The sequence below is a fragment of the Grammomys surdaster genome, unplaced genomic scaffold, assembly GCF_004785775.1.
Source record: "Grammomys surdaster isolate TR1022 unplaced genomic scaffold, NIH_TR_1.0 188, whole genome shotgun sequence".
Taxonomy (NCBI): Eukaryota; Metazoa; Chordata; class Mammalia; order Rodentia; family Muridae; genus Grammomys; species Grammomys surdaster.
In genome coordinates, this window is record NW_021604633.1 from 7860735 (window position 1) to 7884797 (window position 24063).

At 46.3% G+C, this 24063-nt stretch overlaps 1 protein-coding gene and 1 pseudogene across 1 annotated transcript in view; one reads left to right on the forward strand and one right to left on the reverse strand.

Moving 5' to 3' along the window:
• Positions 1-22167, reverse strand: part of Cdhr3 (cadherin related family member 3) — a 60859-nt gene extending 38692 nt beyond the window's left edge. The window contains exons 1-4 of the mRNA XM_028768896.1: positions 22122-22167; positions 15477-15679; positions 11969-12134; positions 9235-9332 (exon numbers count right to left, since the gene is read on the reverse strand). Coding sequence (XP_028624729.1) covers positions 9235-9332; positions 11969-12134; positions 15477-15679; positions 22122-22167 — 513 coding nt within the window. The remainder of the gene's footprint in view (positions 1-9234; positions 9333-11968; positions 12135-15476; positions 15680-22121) is intronic.
• LOC114622356 lies at positions 10184-10987 on the forward strand (annotated as a pseudogene).
• Positions 22168-24063: the final 1896 nt, after the last annotated feature.

Sequence of the window (24063 nt, forward strand, 5' to 3'; positions counted from 1 at the left end):
CTCACATATACAAGGCCCTGAGTTCAATCCCTGACCCCCCCAGCACCTTAAAAATTAGAGTAAGGTCCTGAAGGAAAAGGTGGCCTTTGTGTCCATGATCCCAGCGTATAACAGAAGCTTCCCCCACACAGGTGCTCAGTGGATCTTTGTTAGATATTCAAAAATGGGGTTTTCTTCCTTTCTTCTAATTTCTCACTGATGAGAGACCAACATTTCTATCTCTGAAAAATCTTAAAACAAGCAGAGTATGGTGCTGTGTTTCATCTGTAATGCCAACACTCACAGGGCAGAGCTGGGACCCTGGCCGAAGAGTCCAGGTCACCTTGCATTTCAAAGTGAGAGCCTTTGGTGTCTCAAAACCAACCACAGCATCACTAAAGATTCTAAAACAAAAATAACAATAAAAAAATCACGCCAACCATTTTGTTTAAGCATGGTAATGCTATATGGCTTTGAAACCGTGAGTTTAGCCTAGAGTCTCAACAACTGCTGTAGGAAAGAAAGAATCAAGGAGAGAGCAATAGGTAGAATCGGCACTGGTGAGCAGAGCCTGGGAGCCTGAGGGTTTAGTCTTCATTTCCTAGGATCTTGATAATCTTTACATGTATGTATGAATGAACATATGTATATATGCATGCATGTATGTATGGTTTGTATGTATGTATGTATGTATGTATGTATGTATGTATGTATGTATAATCAGTGCTAGGCTAATTCTCGTTTCCTTCAGTCTCCATTCTTTGTTCATGGGCACACAGTGCTCAGAAAGGAGATAATATCTATCTGTAGACTAGAAATATTGTGTCATGTGGCCCCCTGCCAGCGACTCAGTAAGGCTTTCTGTAAAACCTGGCATCCTCACCTCCTTTTTAAAGGCTTGTTTAATCAAAGCTCTCCCTTGATATTCATTCTTGGAAAACAGAAATTAAATAGAATGAAAAGCAACTGCAGCCCCTCTCTGCCCCAGTCCTGGCTGAGAAAAGTCCTGAGTAATCAGATCAATTCAACGAACAAATGCTCGTTAGACAAGCTCTCTGCTTTCCGCTGGGACTATCCCTGCCTGCCTCCCACTGTTCTGTTTGTAGGCTCCTGGTGGCTCCTGGTTGCCCTTGGTCACAAAAGCTTCCTTTTCGAAGACACAGGCCATCCTTCCTGCCCTATTCACTCTGCAGAATCCTTTCTGTTTAGCCAGAGGGAAGGGGAGGTGGCCCAGTTTCCAGAAATGTCAGCTCCCAGGGGGCCAGCAACCTCTTCTCGGCTCCTTGCTACAGTGTAGGAGCAGCTGGCGATATAACCAAGGGTGTCTTTCCCAGCCATCCCTGGCTGTCAGCCCTTCAGCACAAAAATCAACATGAATTCAGCCTTGTCTCATAGGAACAGGGTATCCACACCACACTGAGCCAGTTTCCAGACAGAAGTAAGAACTCTTGTTCTCCTAAGTCCAGGGAGTAACAATGACACTTCAAGACACTGAATTCAGGACCCCTGCCCCCTCAAGGTGCACTAGCCTTCTTCCCATTCCCTCTGCCTTGCTCAAAACCATTAGACTACATTCCTAAAGCTAGCCAGCAAGGTCTATTCCCTTATCTGGCCACGTCCTCATCCTGAGGCTGACTACCAAGGTCCAGCTATTGCAGTCCAGCAGTCATGAGACCCCCTTTGGCCACCCTAATTAACTTGACCATTTAAAATTAAGCACCTCATCCTAACATGGGGTTTCCTTTTTTACTGTTATAAACTGTCACTTGTCTATGGCCCACATCTGTCTCCTTCCGATCCAGAGACAGTCCTTTCCCTTTCAGGACAAATACCCCTTCCCCCTCTCCCTTTCCCTTCCCTTCCTCCCTCATCCTCTGTCTCCTTTTTCCTCTTATTCTCTGCCCTCTGTATCTATGGGACAAATAAATCTCCTTTCTGTGGAGAACTTGGTCTTGGGGAGTCCCGAACCACCACCTTATACACAAATCTAGCCTTACCCAGAGGAGCAGCACACCGAATGGGGTCTTTCAATCAAGCTGAGAGTTAAAAATACAGTGCCTCGTGTCTGTTAGACTTCTCAGTGTAAGCAGAACATTTTTAAGCAAGCAAACAAACAAAAAAGCCCATCAATTCCCCTTTCTCTGTTCTTCTACGCTATTCCCACTCCAGCTCTGGCGTGGCAGGTGAGGGGAGAAGGAAGACTTTACTGAAGAAAGCAACACTGGTCTAAAGCTGCCCCACTGTGGGCAGATTTACCCTGGCATCTGTCTGTGTGGAAGAGCTAAGTGGGGGATGGCAGCCACTTAAGTGTTTTTAAGAGACGTTGACAAATTTGTGTATTGGGAGTTTTGTAGCGCTTGCTTATTTGTTTTTAGAGACAGCATTTCATGTATCCCAGGCTGGCCTCCAACTTGCTATATAACAGGTTTTATGGCATCCTAAGGACTGAACCCAGGGCTCTGTGCATGTTAGGTAAGCCCTCTAACAGTAGAGCTACATCTTCAGTGCCCAAAACTGATTTACTAGTGTTTGTTTTACTGATAAAGCCGCAGCTTTAATGCCTGTCCCTTCCCTGGGAGGAAAGCCACAAGGAGCCCTGAGTCCTGTCTCCGTGACCCAGGCTCTGCCAATCTTAAAGGCAACAATCTCTACTGACCTGAGAGTCTCCCCAAAAGCATGCACAGCCATCAGCAGCTGTGGTCTAGGGGTGGAATCGTCCAAGACTGAGGGCTTTTCCTCTGTGAGCCTCACATGAAGACCTGGAGTACAATGACTTTTGCTATGACTTCAAGGGGTGACCTCAGAGTTCCCAGGCAAGACACCTTGGGGTCGGGTGGGGGTGGGATGTGGTGGAAAAGCTACCAGGAAGGAAAGGATGAGGCCCCGTGGTGGTGTATGGTAAAAGGTCGGAGCCCACTTCCAGGCTTGGAAACCTACTCAGAACCACCAATCCCTGAGCGCAATTCCTCAAAGTGGTTCTCTGACCTTCACATGCATGCTCCCAACACACCAGTAGTAGATAAATAAATAAATATGCCATCTATTCACGAACTTTATAGGTCCATTCAGCATAGAGTACTCATGGGAAGAAGGACTGGCTAGGCTCCCCTCAGAGCCACGAGCAGGAAGATGTGAGAGTGTTCTGTTGCTCTACTCACCATGAGGTTACTGCTCTTTTAATTCAATCCTTTGTCTGCCCTGGCGAAGACAAAGTACACTTTGTTTCATGCAAAAGGCCTTCCTTAATGGAAGGGTCTGAGAGAGCCCTTTAATGGAAGGAGTGTGCACCAGACCACTTTGCCTCCAGCTATAAAACCTGTTAGTATCCTCAGAGTCTCCAAGGAAGCCATCTGCAATGAGAGGGATGCAACGGCAGTGTAAGCCTCCTTCAGCAGGTAGGGAAACACTGAGTGGGTTCCAGAAGAAAGCCAGAAGCCTGAGGATTCACAAGCAGAGTCTTTCCCTTTGTGTGCAGACTCTGGATCCCAGCTCTACCTGTGCTGCATCAGAACACAGACGGAACCCCAGAGGACATAACTGTATCAAGATGTAACCTGAGCACCCGCATCAGCCACCAGCCCATGTGCATGTCACTACCCAGCTCCTTAAATGTGGCTGGTCTAGTGGAGGTGAGTCTAGGAGTAAAGTGTATACCATGTTTTCAGAGCACATGGGGAATGAATGTCAGATATTTCGTTTGTCATTTGATCGTGTGTTACAGGTATTGAATTAAGCTACATTGTAACAAGCTACATTGTAACAAGTTCTGTAGAAAGGAATTGACATGAGATTGTCCTTCAGAAGAAGAGTTTTATTAGGAAAGAGATTTCAACCATAGTGTGTGTGTGTGTGTGTGTAAAACATCATGCCTATAGTCAACATGATGGGGTCCTGAAGGAAAGGCATTTTTCCTTCAGATTCTATGTTTAACACGACAGGGGTCCTGAAGGAAAGAAACTTCCTATCTCCAGAACAAAGTGGGCTTTCTGATTCATAGGTTTCAATGAATGATGAGAAGTTCCAGAGCCTGTGATTTAGCCTATAATCCAGGAGGCAGGTACGAGCTCAGACTGGACAGCAGAGGGAGTGCACTGAGTCACTCCCTCTGCTGGTCTGGGCTGAGTCACTGCAGACACCTCTCAGTTCTTTGTTCCAAGGGACAGATGGATTGACTGCAGGGTTGTGTGGCCTGATTTCTGGGATGGAGAGAGGAGCAGCTAGAGTGTCTGTGATTAACAGCAATGAATGGTTCCTGGTTTCTTGTACTTTTAATGTGGCCACTAAAACATGAAAACAACATACGCAGTACTCATCTCTGCTTGCATAGGTCTGTACAGTAAGGAACAAGGGTGGTCAAAACAACGGGAAATTGCATGCTTGCCGGGTTCCTTTTAAAAGGATCCAATGAAGGAGAAAGTTCGTGGGTGTGGACTGGAATGCTCTTCACTTTGGAGAGCCCAGGGTTTCAGTGTGTGTGCTACATCTTTGTTGAGTCTACCCTTCATCTGGGGGATGGATATCTTACAGAGCCAATCAGCAAAGGGAACAGGCACAGACCTAGTCCAGGTGGCTTCCAGGATGTGTTTTGGTTGCTTACTCAATTCTGTCCTCGCTCAGCTCAGTTCTGGGGTTCTGAGCATTGTACTACAAACCAGTCTCAAGTCTGCATGCTAATTCAGTGTTTGCCTGCTGAGTGCAGGAATCTGCACGCTTTATTCAGCCTCATCTGTTCTCAGCATATGCTAAACATGAGAAAGCATTCAAAATCAGTGTCCTAGCCTTTCTGACCTAACAACTGGCCACCGGGCAGACTCCCCACTACATCTAGACCTTGTAACCCCAAACTCTTGGTAACTTGAGCAATCATGACACCTGGGAGTGTTTGAAGTTCCCCGAAGCCAAAGGGGATCAGTATAGACTTAATCAACTGAGAGTTAACTGTATCCTTTCTGCTTTGCATAGAAAACCAGGCCTCTTGGCATCCTTCCCTCCCTGCCCCTCCCCACTCATGCCCAGAAACAAGCATCTAAGTACGAAGGCCAGGGGAGAACTTGGTACTGCCTAAACCAAAATTACTTTTTTTTTTCTAGTCTTTGATCCTCTGAGACAGTGTTAGCTGTCCATAGAGCTGGGTCATCCCACACATGAGTTAAACACATCATTAATGAATGGCTTCTCTGACAAGCCAGAAGTACCTCTCTCCAAACAACTCCACAGTCTGTACATGCTCCAGATTTACATTTCCCTCCAGGTAACTTTGACATAGCTACACAGTTTAAAGGGAGCTACTTTATCGCACTAGTGACAAGAAATGTAAGTAAGAGTTTATCTTGGCTTACAGCTACAGAGGGCTGCCTCCCTTCCAGGGCAACTGTACCTGGAATGGGTTTCTGACAGAATGGACCCTTATGCCAACTGTATAACTTGGAGATGTTTTAAAAGGGAAATTTAAAATAGAAATCTATCTAGGTATAATAGAGTATACCTATAGTCCAGCACCTGAGAAGCTGCGGCAGGGGGAATGCAAGGCTGAGGCCAGCCTGGGCTATGAGACACTGTCCAAAAATACCAAAACCAAAAAAATAGCCGGGTGTCATGGCACATGCCTTTAATTCCAGCATTCAGAAGGTAGGGATTGGTGGATCTCTGTGAGTTTGAAGACAGCCTGTACACATACATACACACACACAAACACACACACACACACACATGAACCCTGTGGTAGTTTGAATGATAGATGTTCCCTAGAGTCTTGGGAATTTGAACAATTTGTGGTGATGTTTTGGGAAGTTCAGGGAGTGTATAGCACTAGGGGTGGGCTTTGAGAGCACAAAGCCTCATCTACTTCTGGTTTGCTCTCTGCTTTGTGCCTGCAGTGTAAGATGTGTGCCAGTGGTTGCAGCTAGCTGCCATGCCTCCCAGCCATGAGTGACTTCTTATCCCTCTGGAATCATAAGCCAGAATAAACTCTTACTTAAGTTTCATTGGTCATAGTGTTAGGGGCCGAGAACTGAAGGAAGAGCTGAAGGAAGAACACAGACTCAAATAGTGTGCAAAGGCAAATAGCATTCATTCCACAGAAACAACCAACATGCAGTGGTCACCACTGCGTCAAGATGGCGACCATAGACAAAGGCACAAAGGCCTTCTAATAGGGAACTGGGGAATCTCTCTAGATGGATTAGGTAATCTCTAATGTGACTGACAGGAGCTAAAGCCCTGATATTAGTACAGTTTTGATTGGCTACTATGTAAGTTCTTCTACATTGGCTGAGACCTTAAGAAAGTGAGTTAGGTAATCTAAAATATCATTGGTGGGTGCTGAAAAAGCTACATGGTTGGTTTCTGGTTGGCTTGTGCCAGGTGGTCTGTGATCTGCATTCCTGTCATGAATATTTAACCACAGAATGAGATACCCAAACCATCTAAAGATGCCCAGCACAGATGGCCCATCCTGAGATAAGGTATGTCCCCATCCTCGTGCTTATCTCCAGGCTGTTCTTCGGATGGGGGATTTTATGGCCTTGTTCCTGGAGCTGGTGGCTTATAGCCTAGTTCCTGGGACTGATGGCTTGGTAAGACAGAGTATGGTGGTCAGTTCCTGGAACTGACGACGTTCCTTTTGAAGTCAGGCCTAGCCCTAAAATGGAATTTATGTCATCCTCTAAGAAGTATTTTCTTTTTTCTTTTCTTTTCTCTCTTTGTTTCTTTTCCTTTGGTTTTTGTTTATTTGTTTGTCTGGTTGGTTGGTTTTTGTTGTTGTTGTCATCTTCATTGTTGTTGTTTTTTAAGACAGGTTTCTCTCTGCAGCCCTGGCTGTCCTGGAATTCACTCTGTAGACCAGGCTGGCCTCAAACTCAGAGATCTTGCTGTCTCTGCCTCCCAAGTGCTGGGGTTAAAGGTCATGCCACCACCAGCAGCAGCCAGCTGTTCATGGTATTTTATCACAGCAACAGAGAAGTGACCAATAGAGACCTCAGTGCAGCCTATGCTAACTTTACAGTCATTGTCCCACCGAGTGAGCATCACTGGATGCTCACACACACCACACACAGAACACAGTACCCCAAACTTGGCGCCTTCGAAGTTGAGAAAAATGAATAAGCAGGCCCCTCTCACCGTGTCCCTACTTCCTTTATCACTTTCCCTTTGGTAGTACATGATAAGGTTCATCTCAGGGGCCTCCTGCTTTATACACCAAGGCTGAGGGGAGTCTAAATAGGCATACTTCACTGAGGTACCCCTGTTTTGTTTTTGATTTGTGGTGTTTTTTTAAAAAAAAATCAAATTATACTTTACATAGAAAAATTTAATTTATATAGAAAAATTTCTACTTTTTCATAGAACATGAGTATGAACCATGTAATCTGTGGCTGGAGAGACAGCACAGAGGGTAAGAGCACTTGGTATACAAACATGAGGATCTGAGTCCAGATTCTGGCACTCATAAAAACAAACAAACAAACAAACAAACAAACAAAAAACAGGTGAGGTTCAGAGTGACTGTGATCCCAAAGTGTGGGGTTCAAACATGGGAGCCTCGCTGGGGCTTGCTGGCCTCTGCCTATCTCCAGGCTCAGTAAGAGACTCTGACTGAAGACTGATAGAGGGTCTTCCTCTGGCCTCTGTGAAAGCGCATGAACACACACACACACACACACACACACACACACACACACCTCCTATCCTCCACTGTGGTTATATTTTCTGTTATATTTGCCCTCCATAACAAGTATGCTCTTAGTAAACACTCATTTAAAGCACTTACTGTTTGTTGTTCAACGGTTTGTTCAGAGATTGAAATATTCTACCCTGTAGGGAAGCTCCTTAAGCAGGAAGGTAAACAACTCAAAATAGCTTCAGGAAGTCCCTGAAATGGACCAGATTCCCTGCCAGAGTAAACAATAAAGAGGACTGAGAGCATAGGCAGCCTGGAAGAGGCTTAGACCAACCGAGGCACCTGGGAAGGACACTCTCCTACCTGTTGTGCTGCCTACAGGCCGTGCAGTGTGCCCCAGGCTCCCAGGCTGTCATCCAGCTGAGGTGTGCTTTGGTGATGCCCCTGTCTTTGAGTCATTCCTGCTGCTACAAGTTACCCCTCACTCATATTACTGTAAATAAGCCCAATAAAACTCATTGGTTCACCAAGTAGGATTTCAGTGGTATCCATGCTTTGGTGTGTCTCAGGGCGAGTGGATGTATATGTAGCATCTCCCCAGGGAAAGTTTTGTCACACAACATTGTTACTTTCATTAGAGTGGATGCCCACCATATTCTCTTGTTTATGCAAATGCTGACACGAATGTATCTTGAACAAATGAATGAATGAATGAATGAATGAACATTTTTGAACAGAAGGACATTATCTGAGAAGAACAGCTATCCACTACTATAGAGATGCCTGCCGTAATCTCCCAGCCGCTGTTTCAGATCCCATGGCTGCCTACTTTGGTGCTGGAGATTATTCCCATGGATCACTTTTCCCGTTAGAAAGACCGGTCCTGTTGGAGCTGCAAATCCACAGTGAACGAGAACAGCAGGCTGCAGTGTTACCAATGGCTGACTGTCCCGTTTGAGAGTATTCCTCTCTAGAAGGTAGGGTTGGCGGCTGGGTACCTACTCCCTTGGTAAATATTTTCCCACTGTGCTTTCCTCTAGCCTGGTCCAGGCAGCTGCAGAGCAAGTTCAGCCTCAGCAAAGCAAAGAGAGGCACCCTCCGAGGTACAGCGAAGAGGCTTCACCTGGGGCTGCTGGGTCTAAAAGCCTCAGCTAAGAAGGAATCTGATTTCAAATGGGAGAGAAGAGACCACAGCTGTTTCTCAACTCTCTGGACTCAGTGCCTGCTCTGCACCAAAAACCCTTGAGACTTAACTTTCCCTAAAAAAGAAAAATGTCTTGGCTACAAGCTTGACTCTATCTCTTAGAAAGGATGCTAGTTCCGGTTTGGGGTATACTTTAGTGCTTACATTTAAAATAACAGAGGTGGCTTTGTATCAAGTTAAAAGTAAATGCTGCCAGCTTGACCTGGCCTGGGCCCGGTGGGTTCTCATGCAGCCTCTCACATGAGCAAGGTGTGCCCGTGTCAGCTGTTCTTTTGTGCCTGCTGTCATGGGCACAGGTGCTCAACAAGATCACAAAGCACTACACACCTAGAGCCCTGGCCAGACCTGCTGCCCCTGATGCCCACCTGCCAGGCTTGGCTATCAGGTTTCTGCCCCACAGCTCCTATGGACAGCAGCAGCCTAGGATACTTACCCCGAGGGGTATGTTCCGGCTTGTGTCTTCTGGGTCAAATGCCTCCACCTGGTAAATGAATCCAGGGTTTGTTCTTTCTGTGACATATAGGTTTAAACCTGTTGTAAGTCAAAGAAGCATAAAAGTGTCTCATCAGACGGGGAACTTCAACACCAGCCATCAAGATGCTGCAACTAAACGGAACCAACTAGGCTTGCTGGTATCATGGGACAGAGAACAGCAAGGATAAGGAAAATCCACTCGAATGGAGTTGTTTATGGAGATCTCTACAATACTGGGTATTACATCTTCAGTCTTCAGTCATCTCCTCCACTGGGAGGTGGCTTGGACTGTTGTTAGCTGGGAAAGGGGACCAGGATGAGAGAGAAGTTGGGAAGCTACCCTAGCGCCTCCAGTGTGATGGTGTTCACACTCAGATCCATCTCCTTATGTGAAGCTGACCCTGTGAACCACATGTGGACTCCCAGCGGAATGTTTGTGACGAGTGGCCATACAGAGGAGCAGGAAAGAGATAGGGGAATGTAAGGAGGTCTCAGATGCTCAGGGAAGGGACCAAAACTAATTCCATCTGCTACAGTGTTTCTAGTGATAAGGGCAGCAAGGACCCACTGACCCACATGGCTTTCTGAGGAGTGGCTAAGGACACTGAAAGGAGCATTCCTTGTGGGTAACATGCCGAAGACGTCATATCCATCCCCTCCTTTGTCCTCATAACAGATCCATAATAAGGAATACATTTTATTTATTCTGACAGTGTAACTAGGACTTCACAATGGAGGAAACTGTCAGAGAAGTCATCTCATGTAGTAAGTGATAGGGTCAGAATTCAGATCCAGCCTCAGGGTAAACTTGGATGTGCTATCACTTAAAATAGAAAAGGGACTAGGGGAGGTTGGGGGTGGAAATAGGGTAAGGTGGGACATGAAGAGCTTGGTTTGACCTCCAGCTGAGCAAGATGCCCAGGAAAAAAGGTCAAGGGGAAGAAAGTGGCCCCGGCCCCGCTGTTGTCAAGAAACAGAAGACCAAAAAGGTGGTCAATCCTTTGTTCGAGAAAAGGCCCAAGAACTTCAGCATTGGGCAGGACATCCAGCCCAAAAGAGATCTAATACGCTTTGTTAAATGGCCCCGCTATATCAGGCTGCAGCGACAAAGAGCCATCCTCTATAATCGGCTCAGAGTACCTCCTGCCATTAACCAGCTCACCCAGGCCCTGGACAGGCAAACAGCTACTCAGCTGCGTAAGCTTGCCCACAAGAACAGGCCAGAGACAAAGCAAGAGAAGAAGCAAAGGCTACTGGCCTGTGCTGAGAAGAAAGCTGCTGGCAGAGGAGACGTCCCAACTAAGAGACCACCCATCCTCCGAGCAGGAGTCAATACAGTCACCACCTTGGTGGAGAACAAGAAGGCTCAGCTGGTGGTGACTGCCCATGATGTAGACCCCATTGAGCCGGTGGTTTTCCTGCCTGCCCTGTGCAGAAAGATGGGGGTGTCCTACTGCATCATCAAGGGAAAGGCCAGGCTGGGTCACCTGGTCCACAGGAAGACATGCACCACTGTTGCCTTCACACAGGTTAACTCGGAAGACAAGGGTGCTCTGGCTAAGCTGGTGGAAGCTATTAGGACCAATTATAATGACAGATATGACAAGATCCGCTGCCACTGGGGAGGCAACATCCTGGGTCCTAAGTCCGTGGCTCACATTGCCAAGCTGGAAAAGGCAAAGGCTAAGGAACTTGCCACTAAATTGGATTAGAAAATGTACACTAAGTTTTCTGTACATAAATATAATTACAAGATTTTTTTTTTTAAAAAGATCTTGGTTTGAGAGTCTTGCTAAGTTTGAAAAGCCTTTTGGAGGTCCAGGGGGCACTGGGTAAAACAGATGGGTGTCTGAGTGGTGAGTTCAGAGAGATCCCAAGGGGAACAACGGACTTGGGGTTCTCACTGTGCAGAGAGCACACACAGCCAGGGGCTTGGTGAAATCTGATGAATAGTGCCGCTAGGTTCCATCATCTCTATTGGTTTTTAAAGTTTATTTATCATTGATGTCTCTCTCTCTGTGTGAATACATATATGCACCTATGTGTATGATTCTTGTGGGTGTGCATGCCAGGGCATGCATGTGAAAGTCAGAGAACAGCTTTGTGGGCCAGCCCTCTCGTTCAGCTTTTATGTAGGTGCTGGGTATTGAACTCAGGTTTCCAGGCTTGCATAAGAAGGTTTACCTGCTGAGCCATGCCTCACCCCTATTTTTATTTTTTTGTGAGATTGGGAAGTGAACCCATGGCATGTGATACAAGCATCCCACCGCCAAGCTACATCTCCAGCTTTCTGTCTCCGTAGATTGTCCCCTGCCTGTCTCTCAGGCAGGCCCAGGGCATGCAGTACCCACAGAGTCCATGAGGGAGAGAGAATATGACAGCTGGTCAATGGGTGCAGAATTTGGGGACAAGCCTATGGTGGACTGAGCCCAGGTTCTTTTAAAATGCTCCATTCTGAGCTCCCCGTATTTAGCATTGTTCTGGGACCCAGAAAGACAGAGAGAAGCACAGATGCAAAGCTCTAAAAGCTGCTGGGTGTCAGGACTGGGCATGCTGAGAGGAAGACATTCCATTTCTCCCTGCTCGTTAAGCAGCTGCCTTTTCTGCAGAAGCAGCTGCTTGTTCGTTTACTCTTACTGTTTGGCTCTGTCCCACAGGGTCCTCCCTGATGCCACTGCCTGGGTTTGTCTCACCTTGTGCCAAGCTGCCTTGGAACTGAGGTGGCTCATTCACATCTGTCACCTGAACAGTCAGGACTTGCACATCTGTGACACCGACGTCATCCTTAACATAAATCTGCAAATCAAATATTTTTGATCCTGTTTCAAAATCTAGTTGTTCTTTTCCAGTGGTGACAACCTAAAATGAAACACAAGATTCTCAGCATCCACAGGAAAGGCCAGCTTCACAGGCAAGCATTTCGAAAGGGGCTTTTACTAAGAAGGAAGCATCCCACACCTGGTGACCACTCGTCACTCACTGTCAGAGGCAGCCACTCTTCTGCCTTAGTAATTCCAGTGTAAGCCCCGTGACACTTCTCAAAAGCACCTCCCATGGGTGATGATGCTTTTCATAGGAAAGAAAATTATTCTGGAGACATTCTGCTATAATTAACCAGGGACAGAATGACAGAATTTGAAAACCTGCTGTACTTAGCACTAGACCCCCAGACAGGCCCCTCAGCTGTCCTGGACACAAGTCCTACAAGCCCAGGGACATTGTTATGGCTTAATTATCATCTATAATGCATGTTGAAATGGACTGAGCAGTGTTACAGCACTGGCTGATGTGAGGTAACCAGTAAGAAGTGTTGGTGGGTGATGAGTGCGCCACTCTCCAGAGTGAACCAATGCTTTATCTTGAGAGTGAGCTGTTACAAACTCAGGCCAGCTTCCCAGGCTTTCCTTGTTTGACTCTCTTACTTTCTTCCTTGTCCCCTCACCATAGTGTTTTGGGCACGCTCTTGTGCAGCGAGAAGGCCCTGGCAGATATCAACACCTTGACATTGGACTTACCAGACTCCAGAAACAGGAAAAATCACTTTCTTCATAAGAAAAACAAGTCTATGGTATGTTGTTACAGTAGTAAAAGTCAGATTGAGGAAGACATTTTGGACTAAATCTCCTCTCCTCTCTTCATGACCCCTCTCCTCTCTGTCTATCTCCCTATTTCTCTATCTCTCTGTCTCTCTATCTCTGTCTTTTTGTGTCTTTGTCTTTCTGTGCCACTGTCTGTCTATGTCTCTATCTGTCTTTCTGTCTCTCTGTCTCTCTCTCTCTCTGTCTCTGTCTCTGTCTTTCTCTCTCTCTCTCTCTCTCTCACACACACACACACACACACACAAATGTGACTTGAACTCAGCCCTAGACAAGCACTCTACCGCTGCACCATAACTCTAGCTGAAGCACTGGATTTCTTCTAGAACTTTGGCTGCTACTACACCCAGGGCTGATCCACTCCTCATGATGTGAGGAAAGCACTTGGCTCTGGTCCCATTCCTCTGCTGAACTTCCGTGTAAGCCCAGGGGAGTTCCTGTCCCTTCAGCTTTTTCCCCTATGTGATTATAACAAAGAAAATCATTCCTGTGCTAAGTAAGCAACTCACACTTTACAGCAGAGGCGAGGACCGGGAGGGAGAAGAGTGCTGTGAGCCATCTCTATTTAGAGAAGGCTGCATGGGAGAGGTGGTGGGTACCAGGTTTGACCTTGCAAGATCTAGGCTGGTTATGAGAAGAGATGACAGCCACAAATGAGTGTGTGCAGTGGAGGAAGACAGGATGAGGACAGAAAGGGGAACGAGGTGGCCTGGCAGACAGCCTGTCTATGGATAAGCCTCATAGCCACTCATTCAGCGATGGGCTACCTATCCTGTCTATGGCAGGGTTGGTTTCCTGCCTGAGAACTACACATCCACCTGACCAGGCTCCTGTGGAGACACACCAGTGCCTCCTTATTTATACACCAGCTTCCTGATCAGGCTCGAGTCCTCCTCTGTGTCCCCAGTTAGAGGGACCTTTCCTTCCACATCACTCTCAGGAACTAGCTTGAATACCCTACAGGAAGTGGGTAGAATTCTCTCAAGTGTCCAGAGTTTATATCTTAGAACAAAAGAGATAGTGTTCCTAGCAACCCGAATGGAAAAACTGTCCTCAGCAGTGACAGTCAAACGTTTATGCAACTGCCTCTTTCCAAGCCGGTCACGGCACTTTAGTTATCACAACAACTGTAAGACAGAGAATGTCTCTTCACTTCACATATAGGGAAGCTAAGTCAGGGAAGGGAAGGGGAAAGGAGGGAAGGGGAGAGAAGGGGAGGAGAGGGGAGGGGAGAGGAGGGGAGGGAAGGAAAAGGGCTCTCATGAGGCACCAGAGGGAAATAGGGAGCTTCAATGTGGCTGGAGGAAATCTGGCTGTAGAACTCTGGGGTAAACAGTAAATTTGGCTTTAGGTATGCAGACGCTGACATCATCCTGAACAAAGCTGAAAAAAGTGTTTGGGTCCACAGTTCTCAGAACAGTTACTGGGAAAAGAGGAGTCCCACTAAGCCATGGGAGGATGAAGGAGAGAAAGGCCTTCACAGGACCTTGGAGAGTTCCTTGGCTGCTGCAGGGCCCTACCTGCTGTCCCTCTCCTGCCTGGATGGCTCAGAGCTTTCCTTATAGAGTCCGGGAGAAAACTCTTGGCCCATGACTAGTCCTATAGGGCTGAGGAGACCCTCAGCTTGGCAGTAATGAGGTCTGCTTGTGAATTAACAGTTAAATAAAGATGTTAGAAACGAGAACACCAGGGCTATGTGCCCCGGTTTCCAGTGACAAGCTCAGCTACACATTAGCTGTGAAAGCTAGGACAAACTACAGTCTCTCTGTGCTTCGATTCCCGTGGATAGGGGGTGAAGCTAAATCACAGCTGTTGTACCTTGAGGATTTCAAGAGCAGGAGTGTGAGAATCATTTTCAGTGGTGTCCAGCACTCTGTACGTGTGAGCAGTTGGCAGGACTTAGGGGAACAGACTGGCAGCAGCTGCTAAAAGCAGGCCAGATGTCACGAATAGATAGGCAGGGCAGCTGAGTCCTGGAGCCAGTGTTGGATCCTGGGAACTTCCATAGGATGATGACTCAGGGGATGGGTTCTACAGACCAGCTGTGGGGTCCTGAACTTCCTGCTTCTTTGAAGCTCTCCTATGAGGTAGAGGAGGAGCTGGATTTAAGAACAGCAGAGTAGACTTCTTAGATTCAAGGTCAAGGACCCAAATTGTCAGATTCACCTGTCAGAGCCGGGTCCAGGAAATGGGGGGAAAAGCAGAGACAGGACCCACAAGAATACCTGGGATTTCAGATTCTGGAGCTCACCATCTGGGTGCAGATCTAACTTTTATTGTTTAGTACAATAACTTAGATGCAACTTTTCAGCCAGTTAGGATGCTGTTACATAATCAAGAGCCAAAAAGGGCAATTACATTCGCTGTCCTGTTGAATCTAATTGCTAGCCAGTGAGTCTGGGGCGGGGGGTGTTGGTGTCAATAGGCCAGGAATACTTTCATAAAGATGGAGGAAGTAGCCATCACCCTGGGTTCAGGTCCTTTGTTCTGTCTCACTGGTGGGTTTGCTGGGAGCCACTTTAGATGGTGTCCTGTGTATGGCTGGATCAAGATTCTGTGCATATCTTCTTTGCAGACATGGGGGCGTAAGTAAGAGGCTGCTTACCTCAAAGTTGGTTGCTGACAGTCTGTTCACCCTGAAGGCCTCTGTGAAGGGCCTTGGGTTGATTACCATGGGAAATCCTGGGATCACAGGTGACAATGATACTGATAAATTCACAGAAAACTTATGCACCAAAGTGGCAGGTGGAACATTCTCTGCCACACTGCTAGTGGCAGGCAGGTGGATCAGGTGCAGAGCTTCTCCTCCTGTAGATTTAAACAGAGGCAAGGTAACATAAACACAAAGCCGTTGGCTGGAAACAGGCTCATTGCTTGATCTGTGACTTCATTTCGTAGCAACAAAGGAGACTGGTCATTCCCCAAGACTGAATGCTTTCACTAAGCACTGGAAGTGAAAACATAGGGTCTTCTGGGAGCCAAGGAAACAGCCAGACCAAACAGGCATGAAATCTGCTGTTGCTGGCGAACAAAGCCTGCAGTCCTCACCCTCTCCTTGCTGCCCTCCTCCCTCCCAGCCTTGTTAAGAACCAGGAAAAGAATCACTTAAAGGCCTTAGTGTGCTAATGGCGTCCTCTCTCTTGCAGGAGCCTAGAAGATTCTGGAAGTCTCTTTTCCTTCTTGAGGCACTGTTGAATTCATGAAGTCATCTGAGAATCGAGTGTGCGTGACTAGAGAACTCCAGAATCATGGGAGATTTCTCCTCAGCCATTAACAACGTCAGGAGAGTGAATGGGCTGTTGTTAGAGACTCTTTGGGAGCATCCTTTAGAGGGTCAGTCAGGATTTCTTGCGTGATTAATCCTCATTTCACAGAGTATAAAATGAGAGAGTCAGGAGGGCACATGGATTTCTCTGGGCTTCACTAGAGATAGGGGATTTTTTATTTAAGTGACCACATGCTTCTCCCAGGAAAGACTAGGGGCCTTTCCAAGGTGGCTATGATACTCTGCCAGATTTGGCCACTGCAGAGGCCATGTTCTCTCATGTTTTTACAATCTTGTTAACTACTGTGGGCTGGAGTGACTAGTATCCTCCAAAGACTCATGTCCCACAGAAATTCAATGATACCCTATATGGAAATAGCTTCTTTATAGCTATACATACTGAATTAAGGTATCCACTTAGTCCAGTGGCCTGTGTCTCTCTAAGCAGTCAGTCCATAAGTAAACGTACAAAGTAAGAAGGGTATGGGATAGAGGAGGAAGAGATTGGAAAGATATCATCATAGCCATCAGTAAACAGCCGTCCACGGAAGCAAACATGTAAGCACAGAGTTGAACTGGAAGCTGGTTATATGATACAGGCCAATAATCCTAGCTCCTAGAGAAGAAGGAGGATGAAAAGCTTAAGATGCATGTATATACAGAGTGAGTTTAAGCTGATCTGGGCCATTCAGTGAGACCCTATCTCAAAAAAAAAAAAAAAGTCTGAGGACATGGCAGAAGATGAGTACTTTCCTAACAAGCATGGTCTGGGTTCAGTCCCTAGTCCTACACACCTATGAACACTCCAACAACTCTGCTAAGATGTAAGGCTGCTGGGAGCCTGAAGCTCTAAATAAGCTTCACCTGGGTTTCCACAGCCTCACACCAATGGGAAAACTGTTGCAGCTGCCAACCTTGGCGCATCTCCTTCGAGACTAGAGAAGCTCTGTTCGCCAGACGGGGAAGCTCTGTTGGCCACTGATAGCCCCTGGTGTTGCTGGGATGGACACATTGACTTTTTTTGATTGCATTGATCATATGTTTGAGAAGACTAGAGTGTGAGATTACTTCCCTGGGAGAACTAGCACTCCAACTGAGGAGCCTGACTCCCCTGTCCCTGACATCCTCGGTCCTTCTTAAATGTCATGCTTTGAATGACAGCAAGGGAGATATTTTGGAAAAAGCAAACAGATCCAGTAACCTCAAGCAGCTTGTATCAGGAACGGCTCATTCTGTTTATGGATAAAGGTAGGCTCTCCTTAGCTATGCCCTTTTCTGCTGACATTCATGCAAGAGATGTCCTATCCTTCTGGTGACCTCTTCTCAGGATAAGGTCATGTGCCACGATAATGAAAATGAAGAAAAAAACAAAAACAAAAAACCTTGGAAGCATGCACTGGAGATACTGACAATAATAGTAGCCACTCTAAAATCTATATGCCCCAATTCTCCAGATTCCCTGCCAACAAAGAGGTGGGGACAGTGATAGGAATTACAAAAATCAAGAGGCAGTGCATGCATTAGTGAGATGCAATACTCAGAACATTAACCCATTCATTCCACAGGTAAGATTGAGGGACGTCCCAAGGCACTCAGCTGAAAGTGATGTATTCAGAGGTGACCAGCCAAGCTGTAGCAGAGAGGTCAGAGGCTCAAGGTCAACTCTCCTTCTTAAGACACTTCATTTCCATCTTAAGGTTGGTCTTCTAGAAGGTTCTTATGGAGTTAGGCGAGCAGACAGGAGGCTTTAACAGAATTTGACTTACACGTGATTCTTATGCTTTAAGAATCAAATTATAACTGCTGGCATCTAACACATGGAAAAAGAAAAGGCACTTGAAAATGGATCAGCAGTCATAGAGCTGGCTGCGACATCTTGATGCATGAAGCACTTGTTTCCCCTTGTTCGCCTTTCTAGGAATGAGCCTCTGGGGGATCCTCCTGAAGAGCCAATGTTGAGACCCTTGAGGCCTCACTGGCTTCAGTTACTGGCAGAAAGCTGACCACTCCAGGCCCGCAACACTAAGTGCTAATACACAACCTTCTTTTCTAAATTACAGCCCTGCTTTTGAGCACAAAACAACCCTCACCTGAGAGGTGACTGCTAATCCATCTTTACACGCCTGTTCTTTCTCCATGTGTCAGAGGGCAACTTTTCGGAGTTAGTGTTCTAATGTCTGTGCATGCTATGGCATGCCCCCTATCATATACACACTAATAACAAATAAACAAGTAGTCCTTCATTTGCTCCCTTAATCAAAGAGTGTGGAGGAAGCCAGTGTTTTGAAGCAGAGATTTGAAATGGGAGCCCTTCAGCTTCATTCCTGCTTAAACATGTGATTGTGCTGGACTTCTGTGGGACTCCAGTGTCATCGCTCTTGTGGCACTAGAACCACCCAAATGGCTGCTAATCAGGGTTCTGTTGCTAAGGAACACCCACAGGAGCCTAATGACAGAATAATCTGCAACTCTATAGTTTGTTTCAGGGGGAAAAAAATACTATAAAGCAAAAACATTAAGGAAACTCATCACAGCTGAAGGCTAACTCTTAACAAGAGATCCAGAGAGCCAGGGCCAGGCAGGATCTGGTGTCACTTTTTCTCTAAGGGCTTTGGCATAATGTACTTTCTTGGATTAGGAACCACCGATGCATGCACAAATACTGTCTTGGACTATTTTGTGGTGCAATAACAAAATACCACCAACTGGGCAATTTATGAACTTCTTTGGCTTATACACACTGGGAGGTCCTAATTGAGAGTTGCTATGTGGTCAAGGTCTTCTGGTTGTTCCATAATATGCCCTCTTCAAGTGAGAAAAAGGCCTGACTTGCTGTTTGTTTGAGATGGTATCTCATTTTGCAGTTCAGGCTGTCCTGGAACTCACTCTGTAGCTCAGGCTAACCTCAGATTCATGGTCATTTTCCAGTAGGACACAGGAGAAAAGAAGTGGACCTCAGTATTGATTCTGACCATCACATTAGCTTGTAGTTAACAAGAAAAGAGTGTGTTGTTCTGGGAGCCTCACCCAGCTGTTGCCCTGAGAAGAGCTGTTTCTTTTAGACTTTTCCCAATTCCACAGAGGTGGGCGATGGGGGTGGGGGAGAGGGAAGAGCTGGGAGGAGAGCTCTTTAGAGGCCAGCACTAAAAAAGGAAGAGAAACCTTTTGCAATCTCTTTGAGCATCATATGTACCACAGAAAGACTTTCTGGGAATTGACTCTCTTCCTGAATTTTCAAACCATGAGAATGAGAGTGTTAGATGAAGCCACACGGGCTGGAGAGATGCCCAGCAGGTAAAGCATTTGGGGCACAAACCTGATAACCTGAGTTCTAGGACACACATGAAGGAGGAAGGAGGGAACTGACTCCACAATGTGACCCAATGTGCATTGTGACTTTTCATGTCGCACAAAATCTAGTTCCCTGGAGGCTTTCTAAAATGAAGACATCTTCCATGCATCTAGGGTTTAAATACACTGGGGTCCTCTGAGGGGTCCTTCATTTTCTGGCTGGCAACGGACATTTGGCCCTTCGGTGCTTATGGAATGCAAAGACTTTGGTCTCAACTCTTTCCCATAGACATAGTCAAGAGCTTGTCTCATTTCTGTTCTCTGGGGATTTCCCTTGTAAGTAATTGTCAGAATATCACGTGATCGCTTCTCAAACAGAAACTTTCACTTTTCCTCATCTCAGAAGGAGACAGGGAGGCCAGAAGCTGGGTCAAATACAGATGTGCATATAGATGTGGAGTGGGCTGATTTGGGGCTCTCCATTTGGTGAATGTTCACTAGTATATGTGAATGACACATGCACCAGACTCTAAAAAGGTGATATGCAACCCAACCAAAGGCAGTCTGGATGCCATCATGATTGTGAGGGCCCTCGGAGCACTAGAAATGTGAAAACCTGACATTGTTGGGCTGACATGGTAGTTGAAGAGACAGGACATTAGAGCTAGAGATGACTTACAGAGTTCACAACAGTTTGTGGAGCATTTGGGAATAGTACTGAGCTATTTGGATAGAGGCAAGGGCCATTTCAGGGTACAGTGGGAAGAAGGTTTATGATGAACCAGAGCAAGTGGGAAGGATGTAGGGGATGGTACGCCTGACATGGGCCTTTAAGAAACTTTAGACCTAAGGAAAGTAAAGAGGAGGCTGCTTTGCTTTCTTTGAGGGTGCCATCATTCATGCTGAAGGCAGGTGTACATTGTCTGCCCCCACACCCAGAACCCCCAGACCTATACAGTTCTAGAGCAATCATTACACTCAGGTTCTCAGACTCACAAAAGATGAGAGAAAAAACAGACTATGTCACAGAAGTCCGTCAAAAATCCTAACCATGATGGGCAATGCATGCGTAAGTGTTTAGTCTGTTAGGCCAGAAGAGGGTGGGACACACTTTTCTCTAGGAAATCCCAAGTACACAAATGCTTGTAAACCTGTGCAATTTGTTTTTTCCACACATCTGATGACAGCGTTCCAAAAGACAGTGTTCAAGTGCAAGCCACTGACAGCATTCGTCTTCCCTAGTGACACTAAATGTCACCTCTTACCTCAGTTATAGCTCAAAAGCTCATATTTCTGGGGAACTTCCAAATGTTCCACGTAAGAGCCTGGACCGTTCACAGCCGGCCTGTTTTCACTCTGTAGACTTTCTGCCCCCCCACGGCTAAAGCCTCAGGCTAAGGAGGGCCAATATTCGGAAGCTCAGTTATTTTTTTTTATTAGCAGATCAAAGAAGAAAATCAAATATTCACTTTTATGGATCTTGAAAAAGCATTTTTATTTAAGAATCCATTTTGATCTAGATAAAGCCATCTCCTAAATGTAGAAAACATTTCTACCTTATGTCAAAAGCTAGCATCATGCCTTGGGGAACAGAAACAGGGATGTACACTTTTCTTATTAGTTAAAAGTGGTCAGGAAGGATGGGCCTGGCCATTAGATAAGAGAAAGAAAATGCCGCATATGGCAACCAGCACAGAGGACCTACCAATGTTCCTTCTCTTCAGTCCTGGAAAGTATATGTGAATTAAAAGAGACACTGTTAAAAGAGGCGAGATAACTTGTTAACAGGTGTCCATACATTGTATGACAGTAAGCAAAAAGATGAATGAGGAAACATTTATTTATAAAAATAAATAAAGAAAAATACACCCAAACAATGAGATCTGAATGTAAATATCCACATAAAGGAAACTAAACTACCTTTGAGGGAAAGAGAGGAAGATTTGAACAAATATCTAGAACTACGATTGGGGATGAGTGGTATAAATCATCAATACAACCTTTGCTATGTTCCTAGGTGCTCCTTTTAGTATTTTACTGTATAACTAACTCATCAAGGAGGTAAGTTACTCCTAAATTAACTCACAAATTAACAGGAGTGAATATATTATCCATACATTGCCTAATTAAAATACAACATTTCATTTAAAAGTCTTAATTTCAGCCATCCAAAGATACTCTTAAAAATCATGGAACATTCTTGCAAGCTCTTGAATGGAGAGAGATCATATAGTAAGTGCCAGGTGGATCTTTTATCAGAAGGGCTGGCTGTTGCTTCTTAGGGAGACAATTGTCCCTCCATATCTGTTTCCCTGAAGGATGACTTGCCAAGTTTAATGCCTCTAAGAAGGTCAAATTGTCACAAAGACTGACTAGGCGTCTGCACACAGCTAGGCTCTAAGAAGCACTTTTAGTTCTCAGAGAGACTCCTTGCACAGGGCAGTCACAGCAGAGTGTAATCTGTACAAGCCTAGGCTCTCCTATGGTCCTTTAGGCATGTCTGCTCCAGGACCCCTGACCCCAGGGTGCAGCCTTCCCAGGGTCTCTGCCTCTTGCACAACATTGCAGAGAGGCCCTCACAGCAGTGAACCTCACAATGGCTACGCCTCTGGAGAAAGTCTCAGGAAATGGTGTCCTGCAAAGCAAGCAGTCCAAGCAAGGCTCTGCGGTGCACGGGGCTCACAGGACTCTTACCTGAAGTGATCCCTAGGAGAGCAAGGACAATGACTGCCCCCTGCATGCTCGCTGGCTCCCAGTGTGTACGGCCACTGGGGATCTTCATCCAGTGTTCTAGCCCACATGTATTCTAGACGACACAGTTATCCTTTCCCTCCTGACTTTGTTGCCAGGCAGGAAACCAAACAGAGGCTCTGATGGTAACCAAGGGAGACTCTAAACACTGTTGTCTGCTTGTTCCTTGATGACCTACATGTGTGATAACCTGCTACCCAATAGGCCAGCTAGCCCATCCTAGTTAGCCCCAGGTTTGTCCCCAGAGCCCTCATCCATAAGTCTCCACAGAGAACTCATGACAAAAGAGGGCAAAATGTGACCAAAAAAGTAGTCAAAGCTGCACATCCTTGTCATGAACATAGTGGTTGTCACCGCCCTGTAATGAAGCCTGTTGTCATTTGCCCAGGTGGGAGCTGCAAGTGAGGGCATCTGTACTGACCTGAATTGAGGCAAAGGCTCAGACTTGGAACTCACTGAAACTCATTCTCAAGACAATAGCTAAGATCTGGGACCAAACGGCTCCGTAAAGCAGACACCTGGTTGATGTTGCCCTTTGATGCTGTAAATTAGTTACTTTGCTTGTTGCTGTAATAAAACACCTGACAAAAGCAATGGAAGGAATGAAAAGCTTATTTTATGTCACAGTTCTCGGGAGTAGTCATCATGACAGGAATAGCAGGCAGCTGTCACACTGCCTACATCTGCAATCAGGCAGCAGGGGGTTCGTGCTGGTTTAAGCTGGCTTGTTCCCGTTTATTTTGTCTGCCACCCCAGCCTGTGTAATGGTACCACCCATATTTCACGTAGACCTTAAATATATCTCACCTCAGTTAGCCAGTTTAGAAACTATCTCACAAACATACCTGGAGGTGAAGGCTATAGGTGGTTCTCGATACTGTCAACAATATTAACCATGTCAGATACCATCTACCACCACGGCCCCTCCAGAGCCCAAAGGGTGGTTGAAGAATATTGGAGTCAGGCTTCTGCCCAGTAGGGAGTGATGTAGTCCTTTACAGCATTTCTGTGACTGTGGCAACACTGTGCTGGGGTTCATAGAGAGGTGAGTGAATTATCAGTTTGGCTCCACCTTCACTCAGAAAAATGGGTAACAGCAGGCTTAGGGAAGAAGGCTGAGGAGCAGAGAGAAGAGGAATTGGGTCAGTGGAGCAGAGAGAAGAGGAATTGGCTCAGTGGAGCAAACACCACCTCCTCCACCCGCTCCCCTGCAATGGGTACCAGCCCAGTAGCCCCAGATGTGGAACAGTTGGGCCAAACCCTGAATCAGGACAGGAATGTTGGGGGAATCCCAGGTGCTCTCAAGAACTGTAATTGCACCCTGCACACACACTGGGTTGTCAGGGTGAGACTCAGATTCATATTTGTAGGAGTTTGAAAGGTGCATGCTATGAATAACTAAAGGCTCTGCCACCTCTTCTCTGCCATACAGGTTTTGGGAAAGGCTAGATTAGAGAGGTTAGAGAGATGGGATGGCCCTGCGTCCTTCTCTTTCTCGCCCGACCTTTCCTTAAAATCTGTATGGCAGAGAGGAGGTGGTCGGAGCCATGCGGAATGCTCAGAGTCCCAGTGCCAGCTACCCAAGTCTGGAAGTGGAAGAGAGGAAGGAGGTGAGACTTAGATTCATATTTGCAGCAGCTTGATTGGTGCTGGCTATGAGTAACTGACTGCAGGTGACCAGAAACAAAGGTGCTTTAAGGGAAAGATGGGGAGATTCAAGCGTCATGTTTGCAATCCCCACACTCAGGAGACTAAGGCAGGAAGATGGCCAGCCTGGGCTACATAGTGAGTTTGGGGCTAGCATGAGTGGCAGAGGAAGATACAGCCCCAAAAACAGACGAGAGAGAGAGAGGGAGAGGGAGAGGGAGAGGGAGAGGGAGAGGGA